Below are 22384 nucleotides of genomic sequence, written 5' to 3'. Positions count from 1 at the left end.
AGAAGATGATCTTAGCAGCAGAGTGGTGAACAGAAACCAACGGACTGATGTGAGAAGAAGGAAGGCCAGAGAGAAGAAGGTTGCAGTAGTCCAACCGAGAAATAACCAGTGCATGAACAAGCATCTTGGCAGAAGAGACAGACAAAAATGATCGAATCCTGGCAATATTATACAGGAAAAAATGACAGGATTTAGCTACTGCCTCAATATGAGGAATAAAGGAGAGCGAGGAATCAAATATAAAGCCAAGACTATGAGCTTCCTTGACCAGAGTAAGCGTAACATCATTGACAGTAAGAGAGACTGAGAGATGAGGTCAATGGGAGTGAGGTGCATCTTGAAGCCCTTCAAATCTGCTTGCACACAGCCTCCAATTTCTTGGTTAGGGGCCAGGAAAAGCTAATGCCAGGTCACAGGCAATAGGGCAGGTATCACATATTTCTGTGATTGTTTTAATGAGAAGAAGCAAAAGGCATCACCAGCAAATTATGTATACAGTAAGCAGAGAGATTCCCCCCCAGGGACGTATTTTCACAGGTTTCATACACAGCTGTTTTTTGTTTCCTGGATGACATTACAAGCCACAAGTTATTTAAGGAGTAACGTCCCTAAGAGAGGAGTCTACGAGGCCGTAATTGGCTTTTCGTTGTGATTAAATGCTGAGCACCAAGCTCAGCACATTATTCCTACTCTTGGACAGAAAACAGGGAAAAGCAATAAAGCACAACAGAAAAGAAGATGAAGAAGAAAACAGAAAGGAGAAATACTTTTCCTTGAACTGTGAAGCTTGGAAATTTTTAGCCTGATGTGTTCGAGAACCCGTTGCTAGTGGATGCCCTGGGGGATAGGCAAACAGTGGTCTTAGAAGAATGCATTATTAAGAGAAAGGTGGGAGGGAAGTACTAAATTAAGTATTGATTTGGCTGGTGGCACTAGGTTATCAATTAAGAAGACTTTGCCCTGAAGGCAGAGCTGCTAATTCAGCCACACTTCAGATCTTAGTAACTTTAATTCTTACCTTGTGACAACTATGGAACCTGCATCACGTTCATGGCTCTCCATTCCATTGCTGGACAAATACTGACATTGGGTTTTGCCATCTTCTGGATAAAAGGGAAGTAGCTAGCTGCCTTAGGGACAATTTATATATGGCCATTTCCCCCCCCCCCAAAGATTTCTGTGTGATGACTTTCCTTTATAATTCCCCCATGGTGATGCTTTAGGGTGAACAGTCTGCCAGGTGGACAGATTTGTATTTGGTCATGGCATAGCCTCGTGTGGTGCAGAGCGGTAAAGCAGCAGTGTCTGCAGCTGAAACTCTCCCCATGGCCTGAGTTCGATCCCAGCAGAAGCTGGTTTCAGGCAGCCGGCTCGGGTTGACTCAGCCTTCCATCCTCCCGAGGTCGGTAAAATGAGTACCCAGCTAGCTGGGGGAAAGGTAATAACGGCCGGGGAAGGCAACGGCAAACCACCCCACTATAAAGCCTGCCAAGAAAATGTCAGTGAAAGCTGGCGTCCCTCCAAGAGTCAGTAATGGCTCAGTGCTTGCACGAGAGGGTCCTTTCCTTTCCTTTCCATGGCATAGTAGCCCAACATGATTATGAGCTAAACATTATGGCTTAGCATGTTGTGTGAACCATGATTTAGTGTGTCGTGTGAACCATTCCTAACCATGGTGGCTACATAACCATGGTTTAAACAAGCTCACTAACCATTTACTGCAAAAGGGTTAGTGGCCTAAACATGGCTTAGTGAGTTGTCTGAACAGGCCCACTCACATTCCTCACAATTTATTAATTTATTATTTATTAAAATATTGTATCTCACCCTGTATCACTAGGATCTCAGGGTGGCGTAAAGATAAAATCCTATAAACAATATAAACCAATAAGTATACCCAGCTAAAAACAAATAAAACAATTATTCAAGCTAAAACCAGTATAGAATATTTATTTATTTATTTATTTATTTATTTATTTATTTATTTATTAATTAAAACAAAGATTTCTAAGTGTGTTCAACCTTAACAGGTTTCCCGCTCAGATCCACCTAGGAAAACTCTCCTCATACTTCACACAGAACACATGAAGGTCTGAAGGGGAGCCCAGACAAATGTCTGAATGCAGCTAATATTAAGAAAATTAGGGCTGGTGTTAAGGCTGTTGGCTAAATCTGACTATATAGAATTTCATTCGCAAGAAAGTTTACCACGCACAAAAAATGGTAGTGAAAACCAACCACTGTAAGTGGGACCTTAACATTTCCACACCCAAGAACCACTTGAGAATTTTTTCTTACACGTTATTTCTCCTTTTGCTTATTTCATAGAATCATAGAATCATAGAATAGTGGAGTTGGAAGGGGCCTATAAGGCCGTCGAGTCCAACCCCCTGCTCAATGCAGGAATCCACCCTAAAGCATCCCTGACAGATGGTTGTCCAGCTGCCTCTTGAATGCCTCTTATGTGGGAGAGCCCACGACCTCCCTAGGTAACTGGTTCCATTGCCATACTACTCTAACAGTCAAGAAGTTTTCCTGATGTTCTATCGGAATCTGGCTTCCTGTAGCTTGAGCCCATGATTCCATGTCCCACACTCTGGGATGATCAAGAAGAAATCCTGGCATTCCTCTGTGTGACAACCTTTCAAGTCCTTGAAGAGTGTTATTGTGCCTCCCCTCAATCTTCTCTTCTCAAGGCTAAACAGGCCCAGTTCTTTCAGTCTCTCCTCATAGGACTTTGTTTCCACACTCCTGATCATCCTCATTGCCCTCCTCTGAACCCCCTCCATCTTGTCAGCATCCTTCTTGAAGTGTGGTGCCCAGATCCTAGCTATCCTCCTCTCCTTACATTTCCCCTTGCTTCTCAGTATTATTCATCTCTTTCCCCTCTTTTTGTCCATTTTTCTCCTTTCTCTGCTTCCATTCTCCTTCTCACTCACTCCAAATAATTGTTGCAAAGTTGCTAGTAGATTAGAGCCCACAAGTGTATTGTGACTTAATCAACTTAGGTCAATCTTCCCCAACCTGGTACTACAACTGCCAGCATTCCTAACCATGGACCATTCTGGCTGGGGCTGATGGGAGCTGAAGTCCCAAACATCTGAAGGGCACAAGGATGGGGATGGTTGTCTTGTGTCAAGAGACAGCTCAGTTGTGTGGGTGGGTGAGGCAATCATAAGACCAGCACTGTAAATTATCATAGAAGTTGATTCAAGGAGATAACAAAAGTCTCAGCCGCTGGGATTTGCCTGACAGTTTACCCCATGAGAGCTGTCTTCACTGCAGATTTGTGATATTTACAGCTTCTGCTGTGAAATATCTCCAGGGCTTTGGAAAAAAAGGTGTCTGAAACAAATTTCTTGCTCTTGAGTCCTGTTTCCTGCAGCTCCCAGAAGGCATTCTTATCTGCCAATATGGGCCTTGCCTAGGGCAGAGAAACAGGGCCTTCATGGAGCTCCAAGCAAATAGCCTCTAACTGGTATTTTGTCCCTCGCCTTGCCTATGCCTATGGGGAAAGGACAGCCAGGAGTCAACACTGCCAGCACAGCCAGACTCCACTGGATTGGTTGTGGATATGAGGGCATCAAGTCATCTGATGGCAAGCGCAGTTCACTGCTGCCATCATTGGCACAACCACACCAGATAGTTAAGCTATGGCATTCACTGCAACAAGATGTAGTGACGGCCCCCCAAGTTGGAAGGCTTCAAAAGGGATTAGATAAATTCATGGAGGTTAAAGCTTGGCTACTAGACAAAGGTGAAAGAAGAAAGTGCAAAAGCTGGGTTGCAGTTAAACCTTTAAAAAACCAAGATTATGGCAACCAGCTTGATTGATAACTGGCAAATAGAGGGAGAAAACATGGAGGCAGTGACAAACTTTGTATTTCTGGGTGCAAAGATTACTGCAGACGCTGACTGCAGCCAGGAAATCAGAAGACGTTTACTTCTTGGGAGGAGAGCAATGACAAATCTTGATAAAATAGTTAAGAGCAGAGACACCACACTGACAACAAAGGTCTGCATAGTTAAAGCAATGATATTCCCCGTAGTAACCTATGGCTGCGAGAGCTGGGGGGAATCTGCACGTTGTTCCAAGATCGCTTCTAAGCGACCCCAGTGCGGCGTGAAAGTGAGCGTGTAACTTGCCTTTTGAAGAGCTGATGAAGAGACGTCCTTCCCGCTGCCGCCGCCCGCCGCCACCCGCAGATCTCCTTGCTGAGCGGCGAGGAGAGCTCGGCTGAAGAAGGCGGGGTTGAGAGCGGAAGAAGCTCTCCACCCCGCCTTCTTCCCCCGAGCTCTCCGTCCCAGCCGGCGAGGAGGGAGTTGGGTGGCGGCGGCGGCGGGAAGGACGTCTCTTCGTTGACTCTTCAAAAGGCAAGTTACACGCTCGCTTTCACGCCGCACTGGGGTCGCTTAGAAGTGATCTGCACGACGTGCAGATTCCCTCCTGGACCATAAGGAAAGCTGAGTGAAGGAAGATAGATGCTTTTGAACTGTGGTGTTGGAGGAAAATTCTGAGAGTGCCTTGGACTGCAAGAAGATCAAACCAGTCCATACTCCAGGAAATAAAGCCACACTGCTCACTTGAGGGAATGGTATTAAAGGCAAAACTGAAGTACTTTGGCCACATAATGAGAAGACAGGATACCCTGGAGAAGAGGCTGATGCTAGGGAAAGTGGAAGGCAAAAGGAAGAGGGGCCGACCAAGGGCAAGATGGAGGGATGATATTCTGGAGGTGACAGACTTGACCTTGGGGGAGCTAGGGGTGGCGACGGCCGATAGAAAGCTCTGGCATGGGCTAGTCCATGAAGTCACGAAGAGTCGGAAGTGACTGAACGAATAAACAACAACTAGTTCTGAAAGCTATATATTATCTCCAGTATCGGAGATAGTATGCCTCTGTATACAGTTGCTGGGGAATGGAAGCGGGAAGGTGCTATTGGCATCATGTCCTACTTGTGAGCTTCCTACTGGGGCAGCTGGTTGGCCACTGTGGGAACACAATGCTGGATGAGATGGACCCTTGGTCTGATGCAGCAGGGCTCTTCTGATGTTCTTAATGGGCCCATTGGTGATCCTCCTTCTCAATCTGTGAAGAAGGCCCTGACCCTTAGTAGGACCTTTGGGGAGGGGAAGACAGGCAGACCGGATTCCCAAAAGAGGGGACAAAATAATGAAAGGGCTCAAAAATTATACACGGCCATCCAAAGGGGAATGGGGCATAAGACCATTAAACGTACAATCCTACGGATGTTTAGACAGCAAACAGTCCTATGCAGGCTGGGGAATACTGGGAGCAGTAAGAATTATTTTTCTGTTTAAACATGCATAGGGTTAAACATCCTAAATCCAGGGTCTAAAACTTCCTCGCTGCATCACAGCTTCTCACACATTTGTTTTGGTACTTATGCACCCTTGCAGCATTGTTGGGACTTTGATGATGAGCCTCTCTTTGAGCAATAATGGGAGACAACTACCTCCAATATCCTGCTCCATGCCTTCCCCTCTGCTGCTCCGCTGCCTCTCTGCCTCTTGAGGCCCAACAAGCATCCTCTTGTTTGGATGATAGACTGATCGGCAGACCCACGGACACTTGAGTTAGTGTCTCCCATAAAATATTCCATCTTTCAAAAGCCAGCCAGAGAAATGATTCATAGCCTGTCACAGGGGAAACATACATTATTTATAGGGATTTCAAAACTGCTCCTGTTCCAGTGTGTCACCAGATTAGGTTGTAAAGTGCCCCCTTTCGCGTAGTCACTCGAGTAGTTAATTCCCCCTGTCGCGTTCTGCAGGATGTGAAGAGAAAGACACTAGAGATTTTTAAAATGCCCACCTCTTCCCCAGCCCCCACCCAGGTTTTGTAATCACACAGGAAATCAGGAAGGCCGAAATAAATGGCTGGAGCATCTCCTCTATGAGGGAAGGTTACATCAACTGGGATTGTTTGGCTTGGAAAAAAGGAGGCTAAGGGGAGACGTGATAGAGGTGTACAAAATTATGCAGGGTATGTAGAATGTAGATTGGGAGACATTTTTCTTCCGCTCCCAAAATACTAGAACCCAGGGTCATCCCATGAAGCTGGTTGGTGGGAGATCTGGGACAAATAAAAGGAAGGACTTCTTCACACAGCACATAGTTAAATTATGGAACTCACTACCACAAGACGTAGTGATGGCCATCAATCTGGATGGCTTTAAAAGGAGGTTGGATACATTCCTGGAGGTGGAGGCTATCAATGGCTGCTAGCCCTAATGGTTGAGTGCTATCTCCAGTATTCAAGGCAATAAGCCTGTGTGCACCACTTGCTGGGGAACATGGGTGGAAGGGTGCTGTTGCACCATGATCTGCTTGTTCATCCCTGGCCGATAGCTGGTTGGCCACTGTGTGAACAGAGTCCTAGACTAGATGGACCCTTGGTCTGATCCAGCATGGTGCTTCTTATGTTCTTAATTAAACCCAATTTCACAAATGTTTAATGGGATGTCAATGTTTTGACATGCAGGTGCTGATTACAACAGTCTCTCATAGCCATGCCCCCAGGGAAAGCCCAAAATTTCAGGCAATGATATTATTATTATTATTATTTATTATTATTATTTATTTATATAGCACCATCGATGTACATGGTGCTGTACAGATAACACAGTAAATAGCAAGACCCTGCCGCATAGGCTTACAATCTAATAAAGTTGTAGTAAACAATAAGAAGGGAAAGAGAATGCAAACAGGCACAGGGAAGTGTAAACAGGCACCGGGATGGGTGAAGCTAACAGTATAGAGTCAGAACAAACTCAAAGTTTAAAAGCTATAGGGAAAAGAAAAGTTTTTAGCTGTGTTTTAAAAGCTGTGATTGAGTTGGTAGTTCTCATGTGTTCTGGAAGAGCATTCCAGGCATGAGGGGCAGCAGAGGAAAATGGACGAAGCCGAGCAAGGGAAGTAGAGACCCTTGGGCAGGCAAGAAGCATGGCATCAGAGGAACTGGATCAGGTGTTTTGTAAAGCTAATGGGTCTTAATTGCCTATTCAAGACCCAGGCCAGATTTACACCTTGTGTCAAATTCGTAGGATCCCATCATGGTAGCGCTATATCCTCCTTGGGCATTCATACCTCGAAGGACACACAATGACATTTGTTGCGGTATTTTGGATAATGTGGAATAAAAAGCAGGCAAGAACACTAGGAAAGCAGTACATGGAATGTGTCCTGTGCCCCAACAGTTATCGGTGCACTTCAATACCACTACAAAGCAGTAGTGAAGATCTAGGCCAGGCCGCCACAAAATACTTTGCATTACAACAAGGAACAATATATAATTGGTGGGAAAATTCATTCTGTCTCTCCAGCCTCACCCCAGCCACTGTGAGGATAGCAGCTAGGTTTGTAGGGGAAAAGGCATTCTCCAGGGGGGATGGAAGATGACAATAGCATCCCTGCTAATAATAAAAAAGTGCTGGTGCTTCACCCTTGCGAGCCCTGCCTGCACTATACCACTAGATGCCAGTTTGCAGAATCCAGGAATCTGTGTGTTGGTAAATGTGCAGATTGACTGCACTCAGAATCAGCTCAAGTTATTTTTCTGCTTGAGTGAGCAAAACTAAATGGTTTCTCCCCTCCTCTCCACACACACACACACACACACACACACACACACACACACACACATATCATGGGGTAAAATCCATAGGAAATGTGTTCCGAGCAAGCCTCATCCTTCCCATTCACTTCACTGGAGCTTCTACAGAAGAAAGTCCCAAAGGATCATGCTTGAGCCACGGATCAGAACCATCCACGACATTGCCGTGTTCAATTAGGGTGACCCTATGAAAAGGAGGACAGGGCTCCTGTATCTTTAACAGTTGCATAGAAAAGGGAATTTCAGCAGGTGTCATTTGTATATATGGAGAACCTGGTGAAATTCCCTCTTCATCACAATAATTAAAGCTGCAGGAGCTATACTAGAGTGACCAAATTTAAAAGAAGGCAGGGCACCTGCAGCTTTAACTGTGGTAATGAAGAGGGAATTTCACCAGGTTCTCCATATATACAAATGACACCTGCTGAAATTCCCTTTTCAATACAACTGTTAAAGATACAGGAGCCCTGTCCTCCTTTTCATAGGGTCACCCTAGTTCAATAGCACCCAAATCCTCTGCCCGAAAGGAAGGTCTCACTTCATCTCATGGAACACCCACTTCTTAAGTGCCTAGCTGACGTTTTCAGGACTGGCCATTTCTTTTTAATTTGATAGACCAGCTCTCTAAAACCTTTTGTACCACCAGGAGGTATCTCTTGATGAGTTCAACAAGCAAGAAAAACTGGTAGGGGATCTCTCATGTATCCTGGTTCTGAGTTGTCAGTCAGTGCAGTGTAGTAGTTAGAACATTGGCCATGATGCTCAATTGATGACTTTGGGGCAATTACTGACTCTCAACCTAACCTACCTCACAGGGATTTTGTGAGGATGAAATGGAGAGGAGAGGGTACTTTTCGTTTCAGCCAAGATCACCCCCAAATGCAAAGAAGTGCAAAAACCTGAAGGATAACAGCATTCCAATCCACACATTAGTCTGGAGGGGTCAATTTGCTTAAAAACACAGACCAAACGAAATCCACAAGCATCCTTCACAAGCTCTAAAGTTAAGTGCAGGAGCTCCTAAGAAAGATGAGGACCAGTTAGGAATTCCAGACTCACGTCTCAATCTGTTTCTTCAAAGTCTGTTTAGATTTACCTTCCTCTCTGTCTTTAATCTTACCCACATACAGAGAGAGGCATTTCTTCTTTTCTCAGACCTGTTGCTTGGTATCTTTGGTTTAATTTTTCAAAAAGGGCCTCTTCAAAGATGTCCAGGCTTCTCCTGGGATACTAGGGGATGAGGGGAAAGAAAACTAAGCCTCTAAATCCCACTGCCCTTCTTTTCTCTCAGCTGCTGCTTGAAAGCAATCCATCCCCTTCAAGTTCAGCATCTGCTGCTGATTGAACAGTATTCTCCTAGAGAATACCAAAAATGCCCACTTTTTCTGTGTGGCTAATTAATGAGATAATGTCTATGTTTCGCTGAGATCCGATAAGCAGATGAACTTAGGCAGTGGTAGGCAACAGGGTGCCCATGGGTACCAATGAAGCCCCATACACCGTTCGAGAAGTGGAGGCTGGTGACTCTAATTTTGGCGGGACTGTAATTCTATTCTGAGCTTTAGATAAACCAACATTTCAGGAACTATCCAAAGTGCGGACCCATTTGGGAGATAGGATCCCATGCCTTGGATAGCTCCTTTAGAGTTCTGGCAGGTTCTGACTAAAACCCAGAATGGAATCCTAGCCCCACCAAATTCAGAGCCACTAGCCTCCACTGCTTTCTCGGATTCTGCCAAGGTGCTCCACCTGTCCCAATTAAAAATAATATTATCAATACCACATTTTCTTACTGGCAGCTGGGATCACTTTTAAGCAAAGTGAGGGCCTTCAGCTGTTGCCATCTTCCTTTCTCCTAAATGCCTCTGGGCTACATAACAGGGCTCATAGGCATTCTTAGGAAATGAACATGTTGGGGAGCTTCAGACTGACGTCTTCCTCAGCCACCAAGAAAAAGGAAGGGAAAGCAAAAGGCGCTGAACTGTGGATTCAAAGGAGTGGTTCAGTGTGTTGGGACTCAGGGCCCATCCCTGCCTTACACAAAGTCGCTTGCGCAGGTTACGTGTCCTTGGTGACTAGCCACACTTTCCATGGCAGCCATTTTGTAGTGATGCCCATGGCTAGGGTGACCATATGAAAAGGAGGACAGGGCTCCTGTATCTTTAACAGTTGCATAGAAAAGGGAATTTCAGCAGTTGTCATTTGTATATATAGAGAACTTGGTGAAATTCCCTCTTCATCACACCAGTTAAAGCTGCAGGAGCCCTGCCCTCTTTTAAATCTGGTCACTCTAGTATAGCTCCTGATTTTGGTGCTACACCTAGGGATAGACTAAATGTCCAGTTTGATATTCTAGCACAAACCACAATGTTCAGGAAGCTAGGATGCTCGTAAAGAATATACGATGCCGGATGGGGTTTCTTATGTTGATGTAGAACGTCCATCAAGATTCAACAGACCTAAATATTGGGATGTGATGGGTTCTGAGCTAGCGGCTCAGAAGAAAGAGATCTTGGGGTTGTGGTGGACAGCTCGATGAAAGTGTCAACCCAGCCTGTGGCTTCTGTAAAAAAAAGAGAGAGAGAGAGAGAGGCAAACTCTATGTTAGGCACACTTTGAAAAGGAATTGATAATAAAACTGTCAATATCATACTGCCTTTAGATGTATCTATGGTGTGGAATACTGTGTACAGTTCTAGTCACCATATTTAAGTACAGCTATTGTAGAGCTGGAAAAAGTGCAGAAAAGAGTATCTAAAATGATCAAGGGGCTGGAGCATCTCCCCTATGAGGGAAGGTTACAACAGCCGGGGTTGTTTAGCTTGGTAAAAAGAAGGCTAAGGGGAGACAGACTACAGGTGTACAAAATTATGCATGGTATGGAGAAAGTGGATAGGGAGACATCTTTTTCTCCCTTTCCCATAATACTAGAACCTGGAGTCATCCCATGAAGCTAACTGGTGGGAGGTTCAGGACAGATAAAAGGAAGGACTTCTTCACACAGTACATAGTTAAACTATGGAATTTACTACCACAAGACGTAGTGATGGCCACCAAATTGGAAGAGAAGGCTATCAATGGCTACTAGTCCTGATGGCTATGTGCTATCTCCAAAAGCAGAGACAGTAAGCCTATGTACCCCAGTTGCTGGGGAACATGGGTGGGAGGATGGTGTTGCTGGATAACACGGGCGGGGAGGTGCTGTGTCACTCAAGCCCTGGTGGACAGCTGGTTGGCCACTGTGTGGACAGAATGCTGAACTAGATGAACCCTTGGTCAGATTGAGCATGGCTCTTCTTCTGTTCTTAAGATTGTGACCAGTAGACCTGTGTGCCTGTTGCTCAGTCTACGCTCTGGGTGCTAAGTGGTGAACACAGGCCCCTGCTCTTCCTTCTGCTGGTTCATTATCTAACCAGACTTGGACTGGACAGCCCTTCAGATAGATGGTGCCTCAAGTAGAGGGCTCTGTAAAGTAGGGCAGTTGCCCCCCACCCCCTAACCTGGGTTCTGTGATGGACAAGTCCCTAAAAGTTGCAGGCAGCACTCTAGAGTTACTGTAATTTTCAGTAACTATTTCTCTCTTGCACTTTTGCTTAGATCTGAAAGGTGTGGTTTCAGCCAAGAATGATATCCGAGTCGAGATTGTTCACAAGGAGTCCGCCTCAGGCAGAGAAACCGAGGAACACCCAACGATCAAGCAGCTGATGGTGAGGATTTTATTCTCTCTTCCCTTAATCTCTTGCCCTGCCTACCCTTTGACAGTAATGAGCATGGGCGCATGTGGTTCAGCGCACTAAAGCCCGCTGAAGGGAAAGTACGCTCGTCCAAAATCTCACACATCGCTCAGAGCTGCTAGCATTGCGCCGCCATTAAAAGCAGGGGATAAAAGCCCCTCCCAGAGTGCAACTTTGCTAATGAAGACAAAGAAGAGGGGAGAGGTTCATTATTGCCACGCAGCATGTAGCTGTAGGCTCTGATCAAAAGAATGGTTTCGCAGCCCGCGATCAGGAAATTGACGTGGCTGCAAATGGACAAAAGAAGCTGAGTAACATGTTATTATAATAATAATCTAATTAGGCACTAATAGCTAAGCCAGAATAAAAAGGTTTCCGCAATGTACGGTTGCAAGATAGATGTGCATACGAACACACACGCGCACGCTGAGTCTTCCACGGGGAAAAGGCTGTTAGCCTCATTGTCGTCAAACCGTCACAGCTCACCAAGTGAAGTTTGGGTGATCTGAAGTCACAATCCCCTCCGGCGCCCTCTAAGACTTGGACCGAGATGTTTTAGTGCCTGAAGCCGAAAATCTGAAAGGCATCTCTCGTGGTGGTAAAAATACCATCATACTTCGCAGGAATAGACACATTTTTCTCCTCATTCCCCACTGCCCCAGATCTGCTATACGGAGCGGGCCGCTTTACCCTGACTAGCAGGAGAGCAGCTCTGCCTTCTCTTCACAAGGCCTGTTGGGCCAGGATTGGCCCTTTTGGAGAACCAGGCCCTGCAGCCTCAAAGCAGAGAGCCAGGCTTGCTACGGCGACAAAATGCTAGTAAGCAGTAGAGTGGTGGACCCAGGGCCCACAGAGCCAAAGAACCAGGACATTCTGAGAAGCAGGGATGATTATGTCTTCTCCCCCCCCCACCCCCAGACACCCCTGAGTCTTCAATGCTTAGCTGCAATTCCCACAGTAGCTGTTGAAGAGGGGGAATGGGTTTTCCCAGCAACAATATTTTTTGGTGAAGTCTCCCTGTTAGAATACAAAGTTTCTTGTGGGGTGACTTGGTCTTGAATGGCCAGTTTAGACCCATTAGCTTTACAACAGATCTGCTCCTTGTAGAAAACAGCAGAGGCTGGTGGCTCCAATTTCGGTGGTTCTTGAGAATCCATTCTGGGTTTCAGTCAGAACCAGCCAGAACTCTAAAGGAGCTACCCAAAGTGTTGAATCCCTTTCCTGAGATAGAATTAGCCCCTCAGATAGCTCCTTTAGAGTTCTGGTTGGGTCTGACTAAAATCCAAAATGGATACCTAGCCCCCAACAAAACCATAGTCACCAGCCTCCACTGGTGGAAAAGAAATCGGCCAGAACTGGTTTGCAGACTTTGAGATAAAATGTTTGTCCTGATGCTGGGAAAAGAAACTCCTGGAAAGTTGTGAGTCGGTCACACACACACACACAGAGAGAGAGAGAGAGAGAGATATTTATCATTTCTCTTGTGAATTCTTCATGGGGGTAGCTATTACAAGATGGGGGATACTTGGTTCAGCAATACTACAAATTGGAATTGTAGATCACAAGCTGAATATGAGCCAACAGTGTGATGTGGCTGCAAGAAAGGCAAATGCTATTTTGGGCGGCATTAATGGAAGTATAGCTTCCAAATCATGTGAGATACTGGTTCCCCTTTATTCGACCCTGGTTAGACCTCATGTTGAGTATAGTTTCAGCTATTGGGCGGTATAAAAATATAATAAATAAATAAATAAATAAAGTATTGCGTCCAGTTTTGGGCACCACACTTCAAGAAGGATGCAGACAAGCTGGAGTGTGTTCAGAGGTCTGAAAACAAAGCCCTATGAGGAGAGACTGAAAGAACTGGGCATGTTTAGCCTGGAGAAGAGTAGATTGAGGGGAGACATGATAGCACTCTTCAAATACTTGAAAGGTTGTCACACAAAGGAGGGCCAGGATCTCTTCTTGATCATCCCAGAGTGCAGGACACGGAACAAATGGCTCAAGTTACAGGAAGCCAAATTCCAGCTGGACATCAGGAAAAACTTCCTGACTGTTAGAGCAGTATAACAATGGAACCAATTGCATAGGGAGGTCGTCGGCTCTCCCACACTAGAGTCATTCAAGATGCAAGTGGACAGCCATCTGTCAGGGATGCTTAAAGGTGGATTCCTGCATTGAGCAGGGGGTTGGACTTGATGGCCTTATAGGCCCCTTCCAACTCTACTATTCTATGATTCTATGATCTGTGGGTTTCCATGGTCACACAAGCTACTGTGGGTTGTGGAGGTGTCGATTATTATTATCACACACACACACACACACACACACACACACACACCCTAAGGCTGGGTTAAGAACTGGGCCACTGAGAATTCTCCTGATCTATACTGTTGCTAATACATGAATCTGTAGAGAACCATTTTACCGGCTCCCTGCTACTGCTGTGTTCAGCATCCAAATGCCAGCTTTGCTTTTCGCCCGCCAGTGTCACATTATAAATGAGTAATACAGGCAAAACAAATGGAAAGGACACGAACCGTAAAAAATAAACCCATCGAGCCATAAAAGGAGGGAAGAGAAGCAAAAGGGTGGAGGGAAGGAAGCGGATGGATTTTAAGGATGTTTAGTGCTTCTACACACACAGAAACACACACACCCCAATCGCTGCCACCACATCACATTCTCAGCTGCCTTTTGTCAGCGTCCATTCCTTTTGGCTGGGAGGGAGGATTCTCCATGCTTGATCAATGGGAACCCCAATTTGAAAGGGGCACTTTGTAGGGTGGGCAGAATGGATTTCAGAGTGGAGCCCTTGAAATCGGTTTCAGAGGAGGGTAGGAAGCCGAGGCAGAGGCTTTGTGATGCTTCTTATTCCGCTGGTGCTGTTCTATGTGCTAAATTGCCGTTTTGTTCTATTTCGAGAGGTCTCAATAAGAGAGAGAGAGAGAGCAATACGCTTCTTTTTTATTTATTTATTTTGCTCCACTCCCAAAGGGAAAATTCAAACAGACGTTGGTAGATAGAACACCAGATTATTTGGCATGTGGTGAGTGGCTGGGATAAAGGAAAAAGAGAAGAAAAAATGAATGAAAGAGATATCATAGCATGGTGGAGCTTTATGATTCTTTTACCAGTTCTGGAGTAATTTATTCCCAGTTTCTTTCTTCACAATCTGAGCTGAACTCCTCATTCAAAAATTAGCATTTAACTCATGTAAAAGGTCCTGGTGCTTCAACCTGGCTGGACATCAGGAAAAACTTCCTTACTGTTAGAGTAGTACCATAATGGAACCAGTTACCTAGGGAGGTTGTGGGCTCTCCCACACTAGAGGCATTCAAAAAGGCAGCTGGACAACCATTTGTCAGGTATGCTTTAGGGTGGATTCCTGCATTGAGCTGGGGGTTGGACTTGATGGCCTTATAGGCCCCTTCCAACTCTATGATTCTATGATTCTAACCCTGTCAGCTGAATTGGCAGGCTTCACCCTCTGTCGCGGTGCCCAGTTCCCTTTTAAAACCATCTTAGTTTCTGCCCATCACCACATCTTGTGGCCATGAGCTTCAACAGCTTCAGCATGATGCAGGGCAACTCCTATTAACACCTATTTCCACCCAAAGACCCCAGCGACACACACAAGAAGCCATCAACTGAAATATCTCCTGGATGTCCATCTACTCTGACCTCGATGCTGCATCCACAAAGGAACTAACAAGGAGTTTTCCGTACAAATGCCAAGGTGAAGGCAGCCCTCCTTTGCATTACTGTTCCAGCGCCTTCAGGAAAACCTACCCATTTCCTTGACAAGTCCATGTCCTCGACTGTGGTTTTTTTTAACCAAGGATCGGGAGGGAAGAATTTGGGGTACATTTGTGGGAGGGAATTGGCGGCAGTAGGGAAAAGGCAATTAACCCTGCCACTAATTCTATCCTGCAAATATCACCTGTCCCCCAAGACATTTTCCATTCAAACAGACTGATTTGCAGTTTTAGTCCCTGGCAGGAGAGAGCAGGAAGGATTTTAAAGAAGAATGACTTTACGGGGGAGAATTGGTGGGTAGGGAAGGGGTTAAGCACCTTCTCCTGCTACTCGGTTCTTTGCCACAGGTGCATGCGCGCGCACACACACACACACACGTGCATCTGACAAACAAAACCCTGTATGTGTTCTGTGCCTTGTGTAGTTCTGCCTTTAAACTGGCTAACAGCATAGCAAGTGAAGCTGCATTGCTTTATATTGGTCCCCCCACTCACCCACTCCAGCTGTCTCTCAGAATGTGGTCTTTGCTCCTCTGCCCTGTGAAGAAAGACATAGTATGTGTTGATCCGTCTGGAGTTTTAAATGAGGATAGCGCACGGAGTGGGGCCATAGGCGCTTTCTGAGAATAATTCTTCTCCCCCTACAGCAAGGCACCCAGTTCGGCCCAGTCTGTACTCTAGCACACTCTTAACTAGGGATGGGATAACCAGGGATGGCCAAGGCTGCTGAAATTCTCCAAACCTTACTCAAGAGCTCGGTTTGGCTCACTCCTGTTCTTGCTTAGGATGGGGAAAGTTGTGCATTTTTTCAGAAGCTGTGCATTTTGAGAAAGCCATCGGTATTCAAGGTGCACATTTTGGGATTTTGTTCAGGATTTTGCGGACATTTGGGGGAGAATACGCGCTCCTGTTCGCGTTGATGTTTGGGCTTGTGAATGGGGCATTTCCGAGTCATTTGCAAACGGAAGCAAAATGCTCGTGCATCCCTGCTCTTGCTTAGCTCATCCTTGCTCTGTGCAACCTCTGATGCCCTGAGCTGGTTCTCTCTCGTTGGGATGCTATCCTCCAGACAGCAGAACCATGGTGCTAATGAAGATTTCCTTCCTCGTCATTAAGAAGCCTCTACGCCTCGCCCTCCTGTGGCTTGCAACACTAGGCCTCTAGCTATAAAATGTCCAGCCTGTGCATGCTCAATAAGATCCTAATAAGAGCTTCAAATTTTGTCAATGAGCTGACAGATCAAGTTAAAGAATCTGGCCTCATTAATGAACAGTGATGATGAACCCCTAGCAGGGATGTTGGCTGCAGAGATTGCATAAACGTAGCAAACGCTCGCACGCGCACACACGTCGATTCCTCCTTCCTAGAAGTCTGTCATCATCACATGTCAGCCGCCTGTTAAAATCAGCAACTTTGGATGTTACAAACAAGTTCTCATTGGGCTGGCAGGGCATGTTTTTCATATCCCATCCACCCAGCCCACAAAATAAATTAAGGCTCTTGCATAGGAAGTCTGTACAGGCTGGGAGGGGGGGGGCAGATAAATGCTTTATGTGCAACTAGCAATGTATGAGAATTTCATTTTTGCTCGTGAAACATGTGACCGTACCCTGTTTGAAGCCCTGAACACCATCACAAACACAAGCACGTGTCCAGCCAAAGAGATCACGAATTGCTCACATTCAATTTGCACAAATCCCCCCTGCTTTAGTCTATGGACGAAAGTTGCACAAATTAAGGAATGTGCAAATTTGGGGGGGGGGGGAATTTGCAGCAATTTCATGTTCGATGGCTGCTTGATGTGCGCAATTTTCCTGTTCGCGCAGAACGAGCAGTGATTGCAAACCTGAGCAGGAATTGGGCATGTTATGAGTGGTGAGATGATGTTTAGGGAATCCTAGTGTGTCCTTGGGAACTGCAGCAAAGGCTTTTGGGTAGTATATGGCTTGGACTGTGCACTCCTGGGCTAGGATCATGGATGGCTATACCTGAATCTAGACCAGTGAGGGCTGGTTGCTCTGATTTTGTTGGGGCTGTGGACCCATTCTGGATTTCGGTCAGAATCAGCCAGTACTCTAAAGGAGCAATCCAAGGTGCTGAGCCTAATTTGCAGATAGGGTTCAGCACCATGGATAGCTCCTTTGGATTTATGATTACTCCTGATTGAAGCCTAGAATGGATTCACAGCTCCACTGAAATCAGAGCCACCAGTCTCCACTGGTCTAGACCTAGGACAAAGGTTCCTCAAGAGAGTTTCCCTGTTGTTCATTACTGGAATGGGGAGGGGGACTGAAGAGCAGCAGAGACAAAAATAAACATGTCATGTGTACCTGGCAAAGGCCTGGTACTATACCAGGCCTGGCCAATCTAGAAGCTTCCTTTTGGCATGACTCCTGTCCATCGCCAACAAAAACAAAAACAAAATTCCCAGTAGCCCAATGAAATTGCAATATCTACCCAGTAGCCCAACCTGTACCTAAATGACTCAATTTGCCACCACTGCTACTGCCACCATTCTTCTCATACATGTTTTTCACTCTGAGAGTGAGTGAGTGAGAGAGAGAGAGAGAGAGAGAGAGAGTCCTGCCTCCAAATACTTTGCCTCCCTTCTTCCTAGCTGGCTATTTTCAAGCCAACTCATTATGCGATGTATTTCCTGATCGCATTTCTAACCTCTCCGTGTCCCTTTGAATTATCTCTCTGCCCTCTCTGATGTTCGCAACACCTCGCCGTTTAATATCAGCTGTGAATATGATTAGCATGCCGAGTCCTCTCGCGTCGAGATCATATAATGCAGATGTTAAATAGGAGCAGACAGAACATGGGCCGCCACCATGCTCCATTAGATGACACCTCCCCGGCACTCAATACATTACTGAGCATCATTACCTTTTCTGCTTGTCCTTCATGCACGCTCCTCCATCCAGGCGACAGGGCTGGCTTCCAAGCCCGCCTGAATTACTTATACGAGGTTCTGTGAGATGCCATCAAAACACTTTGCAGAAATCTAAAGGTATTATGGCAACCGCGCCTCCCTTCAACCACTAATTTTGCAATTCCACCAGAAAAGCAATCAAGTTTGTGCCGTGCAATTTGCTCCGTCGCCAACGCGATGGGTTGCCCGTTGCTAATGTTTTCTTTGTCCCCTAGGAAACTTCTCTAATGTTTTCCACGACTGAGGCCCTATTGGATAAACACTGCCGGGATCTCGCATTCTGTCTTTTTATGAAAGGGGAAAAGAAACGGAATCACATGCTTGTTCCTCTCTGCTGGTTGGCAACCAGCACAATTCACCGTGGTGTTTCCTAATGAATAGTTAGCAGACCTAGAAGTTTACTTATGCCTCAGGTTGCCCACTTGAGATATAGGTCATCCCCCCCCAATTTCCCTCCCTCCCTCTCTCTACACCCCCTTATTTTATTTAAATATTCAATTTCTAAAGCATTTGAATACACTGTAATTACACAAAGAGGTACTTAAAAGTGCTTGAAGGAACCATGGGGCATCAGTTTTGCTGATTTCAGGTGTAATGACATAGACTGCCCCTGAAGGAAGCAACATGTATGTTTAGGATTGAGTGCAATCACTGCTGCACTAGCACATCTCTGGCACAACCATCCCTTGTGCTGATTTCTAAATTGTCCTTGCAAAAAATGTGGAGCTCCACGCCCATGAATGGCACTATGAGACACAATAGTACTCTTTCAAATACTTGAATGGTTGTCACACAGAGGAGGACCACTGGGCCAGGACCTCTTCTCGATCATCCCAGAGTGCAGGACACAGAATAATGGTCTCAAGTTACAGGAAGCCAGATTCCGGCTGGACATCAGGAAAAACGTCCTGACCATTAGAGCAGTACGACAATGGAACCAGTTACCTAGGGAGGTTATGGACTCTCCCACACTAGAGGCCTTCAGGAGGCAGCTGGACAACCACTTGTCAGGTATGCTTTAGGGTAGATTCCTGCATTGAGCAGGGGGTTGGACTCGATGGTCTTCCAACTCTACTATTCTATGATTCTATGTGGTATTGCCACATGGAAGATTGTGCCACACTATCACAAGTCACAGACTGGGGAAAAGGAAAAGCACAGCAGAAGTATGACAGGCAACATAAGAACATAAGGAAAGCCCTGCTGGATCAGACCAAGGGTCCATCTAGACCAGCACTCTGTTCACACAGTAGCCAATCAACACGCTATCCACATCTACACAAGAATATACACCAACCATCTCACAGTAACCAGGTCTGTGTGTATTTCACAATTCCATCCAAGTGCAGAATGCAATTTCAGGTGCAGCTTAGGAGGAATGGCACCTTTTTGTATTATTTTATAAGCCAAGTTTCTAGTTCTTGTTGTTGTGAAGCTATGTTTGAAATATACCAAGCTATGCTTGAAATACACCAAGCTGCTGTTACAGCCGTGCTGTGCACCAAGTGCAGATGCTCATAACTATAAGAAGATGTGCTAACTGACAAATGCATTGGCTCACTTATGTAAATAGTACTAGCCATGTGCTCCGCTCCGATTAGGAGCGGAGAAGCAGTAGCGGATTGGCCTGCTCCGCCTTACCCAGAGGCGGAGTAGAAGTGGACCGCGGACCCCTAGAAGCAAGACGAAGAGAAGCGGCCATTTTTCGGAGCTCCTAGTTCAGGCGGAGCGCTCCGATCGCCATCTTGAAACATTTCGCCCATAGGATTGCATTGCGGAAAACAATCGGGGATAACTGGGTTGATTTTTAAGCTATCGTTCTGAAAATTCTTGTGCACAGAGAGTCGTGGATGGGGGTCATTTTGAGACTACTCTCACCTCTCTGTGTCATGTGGTTCGCGTGCTATATTTTTTAAAAAATCGGGTAAACAAACATTACAAACAGGGACAGCGCGGGTCAAACGGAGTTTTTCGCCCATAGGATTGCATTGCAGAAAACAATCGGGGATAACTGGGTTGATTTTTAAGCTATCATTCTGAAAATTCTTGTGCACAGAGAGTCGTGGATGGGGGTCATTTTGAGACTACTCTCACCTCTCTGCGTGGTGCGGGTCGCGCGCTAGAATTTTTTTAAAAATCGGCGGGAAAAATACCTTTTTCAAAGGGCTGAGGGGCAGAGTCAGCTCCTGGTCATGATGATCCCAAAGTTGGAGGAGGGCATAGGCAAAACGGGTAACTTGGGATTCTGGGAAACTTCTCTTTCTTAATCTGAATGGACTTTTCCCAGTGTTTTTTAACACAGTAGCCCCACCAAATGCACAAACACAACCTGAAATCATATACTAAGCCAAGAATAAGAGAGCACTGCTACCCACCCTAACTTTGGGGAACAACTGAAAAGATGTGGTGCAAGGGGATGAGCTCCCCTAGGGCATCTCATTGTGGACGTGCCCCCACTCTCTCCTGCACTGGAAGGCCATCAGAGCCTTCCAAAGAGAGTAAAACGGTGGAGCAATGCCTATCATGAGTCGAAGTGAGCGTTTACTTCTTAGTGGTGGAGCGATGCCTGTTATGAGTTGAAGTGAGCGTTTACTTCTCAGAGCTGTTGGTGAAGCAATGGCTTTCTTGAGCTGAACTGGCAGCTGCTTCCCTCTCCCCCGGGCACGTCCCCCTATTGCTGGTAAAAGACAGATAGATATAGCCTTTTTAAAAAAGTTCTTGTTGTTGTTTATTCAGCAACACTGCTGCTTTTAATTCCACCCCTCCTTTGTTTATTTATTTATTTATTCCATTTTATATGCATTACTGGCTTATCCTTGGCTCACTTCCTTATGCCCCCAGAAATGCCAGCTGCATGCCTGCCTGCCTTCCCTCCCTCCTCCTCTGCCCACCTCGCAGGGATGTTGTGTGTGTGTGGCTTTGACTCAGGGGAGAAGTCCTTCCTACGCTCACTTGGAGTTTTGGAAGTTCCAAATTTTGCAGGTTTAAGCCCTGCCAAAACACAGGGGATGATGGGACTGCCTTGAGTCTCGGCGTGTGTATGTATCCCTGGATAAGCTTTCATGGTGGTGAGTTTGAGGGGTTTTTTTAACGTGCAAAATTGACGGAGCTATGGAAAGGGGTGTTGGATTTTCATAAATTCCCCAAAAATCAGGGGATGATGGGATTTGCTTGAAACTTGGCATGCCTGTGGACACATGGATAAGTTGTCCTGGTGGTGAGTTTGAGGTTTCTAACGTGCAAATTGACGGAGCTATGGAAAGGGGTGTGAATGGGGTGCCCGATTTTCAAAAATTCCCCAAAAATCAGGGGATGATGGGATTGCTTTGAAACTTGGCGTGCATGTGTATACGTCCATGAGGTGTCATGGTGCCAAACGTGAGGTTTCTAACTTGAACAGAAAAAAAGTTGTATAATTTTTTAGCTTTCAATGCAAGCCTATGGGGGGGGGAAATGGAGCTCCGATCCAGATCCGGAGCTCCGAGCGGAGCGGAGCGGAAGTGGGTGGAGCGGGGGCGGGGCGAAGCGGCCTGCTCCAAAAATCACGGATCTGCAAGTGAAGCGGAGCGGGGGGTCCGTGCACACCCCTAAATGGTACCCTTTATAATGCTGTAGTGCCTGACTCAGAATACGTGCACAAGCTGAAAGGCACAACGTTTACTTTTTCTTTTGAACAAACAGCCTGCGTGAGCCAGGCCACTGCCTTTTTTTTCTTCCTTTTTTTTTCTTTTTGGCTTCTCTAAAAAGCGTTGCTGTCTCTGTGTGTGTGTGTGCGTGTGTGTGTGTGTGTATAACATGCATGCATGCACACTACACACACCAAGTCTATGCAATGTCCCTTTCACCATACCATTTTTCTTTCGTTTTCCTTGTCAAACGCTTAAAAAAAATACTACTCAGTTCAAGACCTCATTGATTTTAGAGCTGTAATTAATTTCATCCTTTGGTGCCTTTGTCAATGAGCTTACACACACACACACACACACACACACACACACTTTTTCTAGTATTCTCATGCAGTTAAAGGAAATTGACTTCAATTTGCTTTGCTTTTTGTCATTGCTTGCTTCTCCATACTTTTGCGAGCTGTAGGTTCCAATTCTTGAAATTTATTTATTTATTTATTTATTTATTTATTTATTTATTACATTTCTATACCGCCCAATAGCTGAAATCACCTTGGAACAGGCTGTCACACGTTGGGAGTCTATCTTTTCAGGGGAAAGCTAGATGCTACTAATCACATTAATCTCCTGGATCTGTTTAGAAACCTTAATCATACATGCCCCCAAAGCATCTCTGTTAGGGTTGCATGAATCC

The 22384-nt window shown here is 45.7% G+C and overlaps 1 protein-coding gene across 1 annotated transcript in view; it reads left to right on the top strand.

Moving 5' to 3' along the window:
• Nucleotides 1–22384, top strand: part of KIRREL3 (kirre like nephrin family adhesion molecule 3) — a 772855-nt gene that overhangs the window by 735793 nt on the left and 14678 nt on the right. Inside the window, exon 15 of the mRNA XM_063139310.1 lies at nt 11235–11344. Within this exon, the coding sequence (XP_062995380.1) occupies nt 11235–11344 (110 nt within the window). The remainder of the gene's footprint in view (nt 1–11234; nt 11345–22384) is intronic.

Source organism: Elgaria multicarinata, chromosome 12 (genome assembly GCF_023053635.1).
Source record: "Elgaria multicarinata webbii isolate HBS135686 ecotype San Diego chromosome 12, rElgMul1.1.pri, whole genome shotgun sequence".
NCBI lineage: Eukaryota > Metazoa > Chordata > Lepidosauria > Squamata > Anguidae > Elgaria > Elgaria multicarinata.
Note: the sequence above shows the minus strand (reverse complement) of the source record. Positions and strands in the feature narration are given on the sequence as shown.